The 13,837-nt window shown below is 43.1% G+C and overlaps 1 protein-coding gene across 2 annotated transcripts in view; it reads right to left on the reverse strand.

Annotated features, from left to right (window-relative positions):
- znf385a (zinc finger protein 385A) overlaps nucleotides 1-1,383 on the reverse strand; it is a 176,963-nt gene extending 175,580 nt beyond the window's left edge. Inside the window, exon 1 of one of the 2 annotated variants that reach the window (XM_061986477.2) lies at nucleotides 735-1,383. Coding sequence is in view for 1 of the 2 variants with exons in the window: in XM_061986421.2 (XP_061842405.1) it covers nucleotides 735-744 (10 nt within the window). In the remaining variant the exon portion in view is untranslated. The remainder of the gene's footprint in view (nucleotides 1-734) is intronic. The other variant, XM_061986421.2, reaches the window with a different exon arrangement.
- Nucleotides 1,384-13,837: the final 12,454 nt, after the last annotated feature.

Consider the following 13,837-nt stretch of genomic DNA (forward strand, 5'->3'; position numbering starts at 1 on the left):
ATTACCTCCCTGCTTGGCACTCAGCATCAAAGGTTGGAATTGGGGGTTAAATCACCAAAATGATTCCCGAGCGCGGCCACCGCTGCTGCTCACTGCTCCCCTCACCTCCCAGGAGGCGGAACAAGGGTATGGGTCAAATGCAGAGTGTAATTTCACCACACCTAGTGTGTGTGTGACTATCATTGTTTTAACTTTAACATTAAAGGTCTGCTGTCCAATTAAATTGATTTCAGTTCATTTCAATAGGTAATGTGTTTTGAGTTAAGCACCAATCAACCTCGTAAAATGGAGGTACTGCAGTGTAGTAATATTCCAGAACTTGTAACCGTTTGGACAGACTCCCAACGCGAAGAAGATGCAATCCTTTAAATCGTTGGTGTATGTAATCAGCTCATGCAGTTAAGTTAGCAGAGCTTCGCCAGCTCCTCCGTGACATGTGAACTCGGTCACGTGACCCAAAACACCCAATAATAATCATACAATTGGGCTCTAAGCACTTTGACCGTCACTGTCATCACTCACACCTGCCCTGTTAATGACACACCAGTGAGATCATTACAAGCCCTCACCACGATTTAAGGGTTTATCCTGCCGCTCCGTGTTGACAGATGTGGAATTAACACCAGGCAGAGGATCCTACTAATGACCGGTGGCAAGCTTAAAATTTAGTCCAACAACATGATTGACCTTACGTGCGTGATAAAAAAAAAAAAAAAGGAAACTGAAAAACTCACCCAAAATCATGCTGTGTGTGGGAAGTGGTGCCCTCCACAAATAACTCCAACGTCCCTCCTCAGAGTTGTCCTCAACAATCCCGAAGGAGTCAACTCAGATGATGTGGGGAGAGACAAATGCTGTTGCACATGCCTGCACTCTCCAGGTGAAAAGAAATGTGTGTGTGCATGTGTGTGTATGAGAAAATGAGAGGGAAGGAGCACGTGCGTGTGTGTATGTGTGTGTGTGTGTGTGTGTGTGTGTGTGGAGGAGGGGTCCAGTGCTCCTGCAGCTGTCGTTCAGGTATACACTATGGAGGGGTTTAGTTGCAAAAGGGAGCAAGAGAGAGGAGAGTCAGTAGGAGGAACCTAAAGTGAGGTAACCAATCAGAGGTGGAGTCTACACAGCCTAGTTCTTCTTCTGTTCTTCTTCAGTAGCCAGGAGGGATTGCAGTGATCTCCATTGAAAGAGCTGACAAACAACTTCTTCCCTTTCGTAAGGTGCTCCAGGGGGGTCGGGAGAAGAAGCTTCCAATGCACACAACTCTGCAAAAACACACACTCTCTTTTCCACGGCTGGGTCTCTTGTTTTTGGGGTTGGGTATAACCTCCAGGCACCTTGCATGCCTTCACTCTGATTGGTGGCAGCCACGACCAATGGGAGCTGCTGCAGACACTTGTCATCATGCAGGGAGGAAGTGCATGACTGAGAATGTTATCTCCTCCCACCACGGTTTCTCGCAGTCCTTTCCCACAATCCCCATCATCTACACACACACACACACACCCTCCGGGCTATTTGATTGTCACATCTGTTTATTGCGATTGTTGTCCACCGCCGCTCTCCTCTATGTGTCCTTTGACTTTGTGTGACTATGTGGACTTGCCAAAGGATTAACCTCCTCCCTTGCATCTACCTTTTCTCTTAACCTGCTCAGGCAAGGTTACCTTCCCGGGCAAGAAGGCACAGGGAGGTGGTGGCGTGTGCAAAAAGGAAGAGATGAAATAGAAAGCGACAGAGCAGAGGAAGCAGTGAGAAAGAAGGGCAGAGATGAAGGCAAATGCAAAGTGACAGTGTGATGAGGAGATGTGGAGTGACAAGAAGAGATGACTGGGGGGGATGCAAAGTCACGGGAGAACGGCGCCAGAAAACGGAACGTTGTACAACACAGCGGTTCTGACTAATTGAAGAGGAGCCACTCAGCAGTTTCATTCGCACCAAGAAGCTCGACTCCAACAACTGCTCTGTTTCACAGACCAAAGCCAAAAGAAAGAGCACCTTCTGAAAAAGCACACAGGCGTGATGTTACTGCCAAGCTTTGCGCTTAAAAGAAGGCTTAACAAAGCTGTCAAAAAATTAATCCCCCCAGGCGGGAGTGCTCGCAAATGCATATATAGACACGTGAGCCCGAGGCTATAAAGAAAACACTGCCTGATGTTCACAGCACCTCTTCTTGTCCTGCATGCTCCCTCGTGCGCTCTTCTGTCATCACAAGAACCCCACCGCCCATCGCCGTTGCGCCACCAAACCGCCCTGCTTACTTACACTCGCAGGCGGAGGCGGTGAGTCACCGGGAGATGAAGAGAATACTAAGAAGGCTTCCTGACTCCACCAGCTCCGTTGTGTGTAAACACCGTCGGACTTTTGGTGGCCACAAACTGATTGGAAGTGAGTGTAAAAACCACTAGTGAACATATGAGTATGTATTAAGAGCTTCCCACACAGAACCCAACTAGGAGGAAACACCTGCTATATGTGGCTGATTATACAAAGTAGCTTGTGTGGCACAAGCTGCACAATGCAAACAGACTGGCTTAGCTCTCAAGACATAACTAAGACTTTGTTGGGGATGGCTTTGTTGCTTTGTTTTTTTTTACCTCTGGTTTGCGCAAGGATTCACCACTCCTGCTCCATGGTTTGCACGTCCTGTTTGTGTTGCCTTGTTTCACCCCAGCGATCTGCTTTTTCTTGCCTTATTTTTGCAGTTTGTATTTAAAGTTAAAGTTAAAGTACTACTGATAGTCACACGCACACTAGGTATGGTGAAATTACCCTCTGCATTTGACCCATCCCCCTGTTCCATCCCCTGAGAGGTGAGGGGAGCAGTGAGCAGTGGTCGCGCTCGGGAATCATTTTGGTGATTTAACCCCCAATTCCAACCCTTGATGCTGAATGCCAAGCAGGGAGGTGATGGGTCCCATTTTTTATAGTCTTTGGTATGACTCAGCTGGGGTTTGAACTCACGATCTACCAATCTCAGGGCGAACAAACTAACCACTGCCGTGACCCTGCTGGTGCTTTTTTTGTTGATACCTAATAAATAGACCTTCTGCCTGTATTTCGCTGCTGTCTCTGCAATCCTGGGTTCACACCATATGCCGACATGCCAGAACATAACATCCACAGGCCTCTCTCAGCCATTAGACCAACATTTTATTGTTTTTATTTTTTTAAAGTAAATCACAATTTCAATCACAATTTATTTGTATAGCCCTTAGTCAGAAGTGCCTCAGAGGATAAAATCAGACTGTCTGCCCAGCAGGATGAATTTGAGGACCAGTCATAGACAATTTAGATTGAAAAGCAAATTTAATTTTCACTCCCATACAAAACATTCTAACTTGGATTATTTCCCTGGCTTTGAGACTCTCCCGAAGGACAGTGCGGCGAAGACACAACAAACTCCCTTCTTGTCTCTCATGGACACATACCTGTTGTTGTTGACTTTGGATCGACTGGCAAGAACACCAAGGCCGCAGAACAGAGACACAGGGCAGGCACATGCATCCACAAAAAATATACGCCACACATACATACCCCACCCTCCATCCAACACCCTTTGACGCGAATCCCTTCAGGGTGATGGACGGCTGGGCAGCGCCTGAAGAGCTGCAGCCTGCCACCATAGCCCCCACTCCCTCCCCTCTGTTGCAAGTCTCAAGATGTATGTTGTAATATGTACAGTATATATGCTTTGCTATGGAGGTTTTTTTTACCAGTCTAGATTGTATTTTTTTACTCATCCTCCCCCAGCGTTGACCTTTTTCCCATCTTTTACGGGGCTTCTTGTGGCGACCCATCAGCGTTCCTGTTCTGTAACCCTGTACACTGTTTGTTTGTCTAATCTTGAACGGGTTTGTGCTGAAAACAAAGTTTCATTGTATTTGTGCAATGACAATAAAGACCTACCTACTTTGCTGCTGTCTCTGCATCCTGGGTTCACACCATATGCCGACATGCCAGAACATAACATCCACATGCTTCTCCCAGCCATTAGACCAACATTTGAAAAAAAAAAATGTTTTAACAAAGTAAATGACAATTTCAATTACAATTTATTTGTATAGCCCTAAGTCAGAAGTGCCTCAGAGGGCTTCACAAACCACAACATGTCCTGATCTGAACCCACAATCCCAAGCTGGGAAAAAGAAGGAAACTTGGTAAGGGGGCGCAGATTTTAGAACCCCTGTTGCGTGACCGGCTTCAATGGCTACCGAGTGGGTACCTTATTGAATTGTTACAATAATAGTTAATGTGAGAGTCCAGTCCATCGGGAAGCCAGCGGAGGTCATAGGATGATCTACTTGCATGTCGTCATGACGTCACAAATTGATGCATAAAAGAGTAGTAAGTAAGGGTAAGTAAGTAAAACATTTTTAAGGGACTGTTCAACGTAAAACTAGCAATTTTATTTGCAAATACATATTTCCCCAAAATATTTGCTGCTGTGCCTTTTATGCAGAACCCAGCAAAGTGGAATATAGTACCAACTATTACACAAGGAAATGCTTTCTACTCAACAGGGCAAAAGAAATGAGCGCAATGATGTTAAACTTCGGACCACAGACTAGCCTTATATACTCCCTTTGGCCTTCAGATTGCGGAAACTTTGTGGTTCAACTCAGTTTCTCCCATTCATGTCAAGGACAATTGTAGAACAGCGAAACAAGAAAAAGGTGTGAAAATGTCTCCTTTTAGAGGCGGTGCAGGATGGGCTAATTAGTTCTATTTTGAATTAGTTGGACCTTACATAAAATCGAATTGTGACTATATCAGTAATAATCAAAAGGTAGTAATATAGTAATAAACTTTCTTCAAGCTGCATTCTAGGGATGTACCGATCGATCGGCCACTGATCAGTATCAAACCGTTTTTGTAAAAAGCTATGAGATCGCCATTGCCAATTATTGGCTTTTTATTGCCGATCACAAACAATGAGCCCCTCTGGCTGACATTGGGTTTATTTGTAGTCCCCTGGTTGACAAGCTAGCAGCTAATTATGTATCTCCATACAGAGTGTAAAGCCACTCCCGTAAGTTAGTAATAATAACCTCCATTACGGCGAATAAACTGTGATTCTCAGTATCTCAAGTATCAGTATCAAGAATCACTGGAGGACGAGGTTGAACATGTTACACACCGAGGGCAAACCAGAAGCAGGTATGCAAAAAGTAGAATATTAAGAGTTTAGAGAGAGGATAATATAACAACTGTTGCTGTCACTCAGTGACGTGCAGTCACTAGAGGCAGGTGAGGCAGGGCCTCACGTGCCATCATGGAAAGAAAAAAAATTTAAAAAGAAATAAATTAATTAAATTGTTATATGTATCCAGTGTTTATACTATAAAGTTATTTTCCATTTAACTTCACCAGTTTTAGATTATTTTTATTCAAAATCGCTGAATTTTCACATTTGCCGTTCAAATACTGAGAAGAGACTTGCGGTGATCAGCAGCCAGTTGAGCCTCACCATGGATTGCGCAAAAACTCGGCTAACTGCTGGCCTGCTGTGCAGTGAGACCGTATTGCTATATGAATTATATTATACATTTCCATTAGCTGAGGTATCTAATGTACAGTGTATTTTGTCAACAACTGTATGTGTGTAACGTATTTCTTGTGCTGAGCAATCATAAAACGGCTGCAAAGACGCACTGGCTGAGGCTCGCAGTAATCCCGCCCCATGGTGGTAGAGGGCGCTAGTGATCCCAGGGATCATTTTTGCGACTACTCGGCTGCAGAAGAAGTGACAACAAGCAGCAACAGTTAGCAGCGATCGTTTATTTTTTCCTCTCGCCTGGACTATTAACATGGAAGATTACATATCTAAAATAAAACCGTTTTCTAAACTGTACTTTCAATCGAAGCAGGAGGTAATAATTAAAGGAAGATCTCCATCGAGACAGAGAGACTTTTAAAACTGAAGAAAGATAAAGGAAGACTTCTATAAACAAGTTATCAATGTTTTTGTTCAGAAGGAGCGGCGCATGGACTTCATTTATAAGTAAAGGTAAGACCATAATAACGTTTTTGTTTTTTTTTATTAAATGTGCTTTTTTGTGTGCTACAGTTTGTATGTGTAAAGTTAAAGTTAAGTTAAAGTACCAATGATTGTCACACACACTAGGTGTGGTGAAATTTGTCCTCTGCATTTGACCCATCCCCTTGATCACCCCCTGGGAGGTGAGGGGAGCAGTGGGCAGCAGCGGCACCGTGAATCATTTTTGGTGATTTAACCCCCAATTCCAACCCTTGATGCTGAGTGCCAAGCAGAGAAGAATGCTGGTATGAGCTTTTAAACATAACCCGTTAACTCCTGCAATCAAATGGTGAATAAGATACTCTTTCTATAATATATATCATATATCTATATGTTTGTAAATCTGACTGTGATGAAGTCAGTGCCTCACCAGCCATGAACCTCACCGCACGTCACTATCACAGTCAGTACACGACATGAAGAGGGCAGATCGATCCACAAATTGGTGTTGTCATTACTTAGGCTAGTATCACTATATGATAGATACTTGACTGATTGGGTCGATATTTTTAATTTTCTCAAAATCTTTTTTTGTTGTCTTTGTTTTTTTTACGAACACAAAACCAAAGATTAATAGATAGTAGTTTTTTAGTTGTATACTACTGACTTTTTTTTCCTCAATTAGTTGTGTGTTATAAAAGGAGAATAAAAAACTAGTTTAAATATTGTGTTGATATTGTTAAACTGTCAATAGCACTCACTATATATAAATGTGAACATTTTTACAGATAATACATGTGATCGGTATCGGTATTGGTATTTTTCGGTCTCACTCATGGATGATCGGAATCGACCACATAAAAAGGCTGATGAAACCATCCGTACTGCATTCCCTTTTTTATGTCGGTGGCATTTTTGTAACTATTGTGCAACAGGCGGACAGAAAATGGTCCATTTTGAAAATGATCAATATTCCAATGCATCAATACGGCCGTGATGTGTGAAGGTCTCGCTGTGAGCTGTGTGTGTGTTTATCAGCACAAAAGTTAAGGTATAGGGTTTCCTCATTAGTTGTGTTGCTATCAATAATTCAGAGATGGTCCTTGTCTGCGCTCAATGGTCCGAGTGCTAATGTGTTGTCGGACCAACGGGGGCCCGGGGTCCATTGCCACTTTAATGGATGTCATGATGAGACGGTGGAATCGGAGTACAGATATCCTGTGTCACCAGTAGGAAAGAGACAGGGAGGAGGAGGAAGGATGTCTAAAAGCCTCAGGGAGGAGGACAGATGGCAACGTTGGACAGGTTGAGCACAGGGAGAAGGTGAGGGAATTAGACAATTAGGTGTGTTTATTTGCAAGATCACTTATTGGGACAATGATGTGCTGACCTCTGTCACCTGTCAGCTCATGTCATGCGACCACAAGAAGTACATTTTCTATAAATGACAAAGTAACATGGTCTGACTTGCATAGTCATGAGGAATCAATCTCACAATTTAAAGAGTTAGTTTGAAATCATTTGCACGCAAGAAATAACCCAATCACCTGCTGTGCTGCTGCGCTCTCTACTAATGGAATTTACCGGGATGACGAACACATGCAGTTACGCTGATTAGAATAAAGTATTTAGCAATCAGCTTTTATGGGTGCTTTCTATTGATCTTAGCAGTTAATTACATAATTAGTTTGATTTTGTTTTTCCACCAATAACGTGTTTGTTGATCTAAGTTGTTATCTTTGTGTGGACGTTTTTTGGCTGGTGTGTGTATGTTACAGTTAGAGTCTGTTTACCGAGTCTAGCCCCGGACTCAAACCAGCGACCATGGACGCCCCAGCAAATGACAGCTAAGTGCAGCAGTGCTAGATAATGAGCTAAAAGACCTAAGCTCATTGTCCAGTGCGGTTGCTATGATGTCGGGAAATGAGGTTTACTTGCTGTACATCAACACAGCCAGCCAGAATCCGCACCACTTGACAACATCCGGGGATCGAACAGGGGTCGGTAGACTGAGAGATGAACGTGCTAGACACAAAGCCAAAAGCCCGGGTTTATTGCTTGTTGTCCAGTGCGACTCTTAAGGCGTCAGGGAGTGAGGTTTATACATTCACAACCGCCGAGCTACACAAGCTGGCATAAGTCACATCCATCCATCCATCCATTTTCTACCGCTTGTCCCTTTTTGGGGTCGTCACACTCAAAGCATTTGCAGTGAGAACTGAGAAGCCATCATTCATTCCTTCGACATTCACACATGAATGGTGTTTGGTCTATTTAGGAATCTCTTTGGCAGCTTAGTCACAGATGACCATGCTAATTTACGCTCTTGTGTCAGACACTTATTTAGATTTGATGTTTAATTTTTTATTTAATTTATTTTAATTTTTTTTAAATTTTGTAATGGTACTTTAATTATTATTAATAGTTTATTATTTTTTATCTAAATAGTTTTGTCATGCTATTTTAGTCAATTATTAGTAATATATTTTCAGTTTTAATGAGTGTTGTAATTACACAATGCACATATTTAATTATAATTTTCACATTTTAACTTGATGTTTTGTTAATAGGGTACATTCATGTTTGTTGACAATGCCTAGCATGGCTGTACGAACCAATTCTTGAGTGACAGTCCCTGTTGCACTGAGTGCAAACATGTGTAGAGACTAGAGATGCGCGGTTTGCGGGCACAACCGCGGAGTCCGCGGATTATCCGCGGATCGGGCAGATGAAATTTTAAAAAATTAGATTTTATCCGCGGGTCGGGTCGGGTCGGGCCGGGCGGTTGAAATAAAAAAAAATTAGATTTTAAATAGATTCAGGCGGGTGGCAGTTAAACCAATTCGGAAATATATATACATAGTTAAATGTTGTTACCCACATACGAAAAACGAGCAGGCACCTGCTGCATATGCCACAACAGAAGAAAAAAAAAAAAAGAGATGGACACTTTTACGGAGCGGAGAAGGGAAGCCTCGCCGGGGTCCGGGACCGAGGCCCCTTCCCCCGAGAGGGCCCCACCGGGAGCCGTAGCTGAGGCGATCCGCGAGAAGGGCCCGACGCACGTCCAGGGTCACCACCGCGCCCACCGCACCGACACCCCGCCTCGTCCGCCTTCGCCGCGGCCGGCGTCACGCGCAGCAGGTAAGCAGCTTACCTGACCGCCACCCCCGTGGCCGGGGGCTCGTAACAGGGGTCACTCCGCGCGCTCCGCCCGCGCAGCTTACCTGCCCGCCACCCCTGTTGCCGGGGGCGCGTAACAGGGGTCACTCCGCGCGCAGTGCGCTCACGAAAGGGGTGGGGCTCACCCTGGTTGATATAGACAGCAGGACGCGGTGGCCATGGAAGTCGGAACCCGCTAAGGAGTGTGTAACAACCCACCTGCCGAATCAACTAGGCCATACCCGGCCGTCGCCGGCAGCGAGACGCGCTTGGAGGTGCGCTCAGCGCGGCTCCCATATGATTGCGCACTGGTGTGCGTCTGGGTCGTGACAGCGTGGCACGCGAATGTCTGTGCTGCATTAGATCAGTCTCCTTTCTTTAACAGGCAAAAGCTTTATAACCTCACTTATGCCTTGCATCGTCTATATTAGATATATAACAACGGGCGGGTGCGGGCGGGTGCGGTTCTGATCAAATGTTACATCGGGTGGATGGCGGTTGGTTGACAACTTTCTGATGCGGTTGCGGATGAAATAATTGCCTATCCGCGCATCTCTAGTAGAGACTATATACAGGTAAAAGCCAGTAAATTAGAATATTTTGAAAAACTTGATTTATTTCAGTAATTGCATTCAAAAGGTGTAACTTGTACATTATATGTATTCATTGCACACAGACTGATGCATTCAAATGTTTATTTCATTTAATTTTGATGATTTGAAGTGGCAACAAATGAAAATCCAAAATTCCGTGTGTCACAAAATTTGAATATTACTTAAGGCTAATACAAAAAAGGGATTTTTAGAAATGTTGGCCAACTGAAAAGTATGAAAATGAAAAATATGAGCATGTACAATACTCAATACTTGGTTGGAGCTCCTTTTGCCTCAATTACTGCGTTAATGCGGCGTGGCATGGAGTCGATGAGTTTCTGGCACTGCTCAGGTGTTATGAGAGCCCAGGTTGCTCTGATAGTGGCCTTCAACTCTTCTGCGTTTTTGGGTCTGGCATTCTGCATCTTCCTTTTCACAATACCCCACAGATTTTCTATGGGGCTAAGGTCAGGGGAGTTGGCGGGCCAATTTAGAACCGAAATACCATGGTCCGTAAACCAGGCACGGGTAGATTTTGCGCTGTGTGCAGGCGCCAAGTCCTGTTGGAACTTGAAATCTCCATCTCCATAGAGCAGGTCAGCAGCAGGAAGCATGAAGTGCTCTAAAACTTGCTGGTAGACGGCTGCGTTGACCCTGGATCTCAGGAAACAGAGTGGACCGACACCAGCTGGACTGCTGCTGAGTGGTCCAAAGTCATGTTTTCTGACGAAAGCAAATTTTGCATTTCCTTTGGAAATCGAGGTCCCAGAGTCTGGAGGAAGACAGGAGAGGCACAGGATCCACGTTGCCTGAAGTCTAGTGTAAAGTTTCCACCATCAGTGATGGTTTGGGGTGCCATGTCATCTGCTGGTGTCGGTCCACTCTGTTTCCTGAGATCCAGGGTCAACGCAGCCGTCTACCAGCAAGTTTTAGAGCACTTCATGCTTCCTGCTGCTGACCTGCTCTATGGAGATGGAGATTTCAAGTTCCAACAGGACTTGGCGCCTGCACACAGCGCAAAATCTACCCGTGCCTGGTTTACGGACCATGGTATTTCTGTTCTAAATTGGCCCGCCAACTCCCCTGACCTTAGCCCCATAGAAAATCTGTGGGGTATTGTGAAAAGGAAGATGCAGAATGCCAGACCCAAAAACGCAGAAGAGTTGAAGGCCACTATCAGAGCAACCTGGGCTCTCATAACACCTGAGCAGTGCCAGAAACTCATCGACTCCATGCCACGCCGCAGTAACGCAGTAATTGAGGCAAAAGGAGCTCCAACCAAGTATTGAGTATTGTACATGCTCATATTTTTCATTTTCATACTTTTCAGTTGGTCAACATTTCTAAAAATCCCTTTTTTGTATTAGCCTTAAGTAATATTCTAATTTTGTGACACACGGAATTTTGGATTTTCATTTGTTGCCACTTCAAATCATCAAAATTAAATGAAATAAACATTTGAATGCATCAGTCTGTGTGCAATGAATAAATATAATGTACAAGTTACACCTTTTGAATGCAATTACTGAAATAAATCAAGTTTTTCAAAATATTCTAATTTACTGGCTTTTACCTGTATACCTCAGATATTTCGCTTACAGGGAAGTGTTTAATTAGATTTTAATTTAAATTTGAAAGTAGTCATTTTAGCACGATGCATTATGAGCAGGGCCATAACTAGGATTTGACAAATACAGAGGTCAAAAACTGGTGATCTAAGAGAAGCTTTGAAAGGCTGAAATCATCCAAGCACCATATTCATAAAAAAGTGGTCTGTTACAAAATTATGTTGATTGTCAAAATTGTCAATGAATATTGTATTATTTATACTTGGTGCCCTTGAATACTTGTATTATTTATATATAATTATATATAGAATATCACAAAATATGTGCCAAAGTTTATGCTGTGGTCAGGTTTTGATTGCAAGACGTTCTGCTTTGGAAAGCAAGAACCATATTTTCTGGACCATAGGACGCACCGGATTATAAACCGCCCTGCCAATTCAGGTATTTTTTTCATACAAAAGGCGCACCGGATTATAAGGCGCATTAAAGGGGTCATATTATGATTATTTTCTGAAATTGAAAACACTTCCTTGTGGTGTACATAACGTGTAATGGTGGTTCTTTGGTCAAAATGTTGCATAGATTATGTTTTACAGATCATCTTCAAGTCGCTTTCTGACAGTCTCTTCAGGATGCGCCGTTTTGTGGGCGATCTTATTTACGTGGCTCACCTTCGACAGCGTCTTCTCCCCGTCATCTTTGTTGTAGCGGTGTAGCGTGCAAGGACGGGAGTGGAAGAAGTGTCAAAAGATGGAGCTAACTGTTTTAATGACATTCAGACTTTACTTCAATCAATAACAGAGCAGCATATTCTCTTCCGTGGCTCACTCGTGCAACAACGCCGGAAATGTGTCCCGTGAAAAACCGTCCGACAGGAACTCTCTAATAACTAAGGTTCCGTGGGTGAATTATGTAAATCCGCTACGCCGGTAGTTTTTAGCGAGATATACTGTAAGTTAGACCTTTACGCTACATTATATTAGAAATGGCAAAAGCAGAAGCTGAACGTCCCATAACAAGAAGAAAGTGAAAAAGAAGAAGCTTATCGACTACGGCGTCAGCACGGACTACAGTGGCGGACTTGCGCAAATTTTCAGGACTTATGCAGATCTCAAATACACATCAGCATGTACCAGAAGGTAAGAAAAGTTGGTTTTGCATAATATTGTGAAACAAAACGGCAGATAATATGTCTGCTATGGGTGCCATTTTGCGGTTCTTATACACACACCAGAGTAATACTTGTATCTCTGACTACGGTAGTCGTAATGGGCCGACAATCCATCAAGCGTTGTGGCTTCAAAGTCATACTAAAACATTTTGACAGATTTTTGAGTGCCGTGTGTAATGTTCTTTATTTTCAATGGAACATTTAGAGCGTTGGTGTTGTTTACTGGCGTCATATTGCAGTCTACACTTATCTCTTATGTGTGACTGCCATCGACTGGTCACACTTATCATTACACCATGTACCAAATAAAATTGCTTCGAGGTCGGTAAGCACAACTAGAATTATTCCGTACATTAGGCGCACCGTGTTACAAGGCGCACTGAAATGAAAGGATTTCAAGAGCACTTTATAGTCCGAAAAACGGTAATAATACGGTACTATTGACACCTGCCACAGAGACACCAGATGTATAAATGGAAAATGTGTTTACATTCCAATCAGTGACAGAGCATGATGTGGCAAGGAATAAGAATTTTGTCATTCAATAATTTAAATTGTTAATGTGCTTCTTCCTCCCCCAAACTGATCGCGAAGCCCAACGCTAAGCGTGTGTTCTGCATTTAGGGCGTGCGGCACCTGACTGACACAACAACGTTGTTATACCGACAGCGTTTCCCATCGATTTAATTCATGTGAAACCCACATTAGTTACATCAGTATGATTTAATGTTAATGTTATGTTGACAGCACATTTAAAGTGAAAGTGCACTTCATTGCGTTACGTTGTTGGAGTAGCAGCGGACTGTGCAAAAGATCGTATTTTGTGACAGGATGCTCTCCCGCATAATGTTGTACAGCGCACACGATGTGCTACACAAAGTACATTGGCAGTCAGTTATATCATCTTTTTGTCATTTCGAAAAAATACCGAGGACATGACCTCGGTGTCCTCAATGGTAGTGACGGCCATGATTATGAGACATGCCAGTGGGAACAAGCCCACACACCTTCAGTGGGCTAAATGCAAAAAGTGTTTCAACATTCAGTTCAGTTTCAGTTTCAGTTTATTTCAAACATGCATACGATACAATAGAATATATTACACATTTCCAGTTGTTTCATTACAGCACGTCCGAAAAGGAGTAGGAAGAAGCTGAGCTTATTTAATCCTACCCCTTTTCATACCATAGCAATTTTATCCATTGTCCTTGCTCTCTGTAACAGAACAGTGAACAAAAATAAATAATAAATAAATAATATACCATAGTAAGCAAACAAATATTAAATCCAAAAATAATCTTTGTCTCAATAAAAATTTAAAAAAGGGTTCAAGATGTTCATCATAATTGTTGTTCTGTTTACTTTGTGA

Source organism: Nerophis lumbriciformis, linkage group LG01, assembly GCF_033978685.3.
Source record: "Nerophis lumbriciformis linkage group LG01, RoL_Nlum_v2.1, whole genome shotgun sequence".
Lineage (NCBI taxonomy): Eukaryota > Metazoa > Chordata > Actinopteri > Syngnathiformes > Syngnathidae > Nerophis > Nerophis lumbriciformis.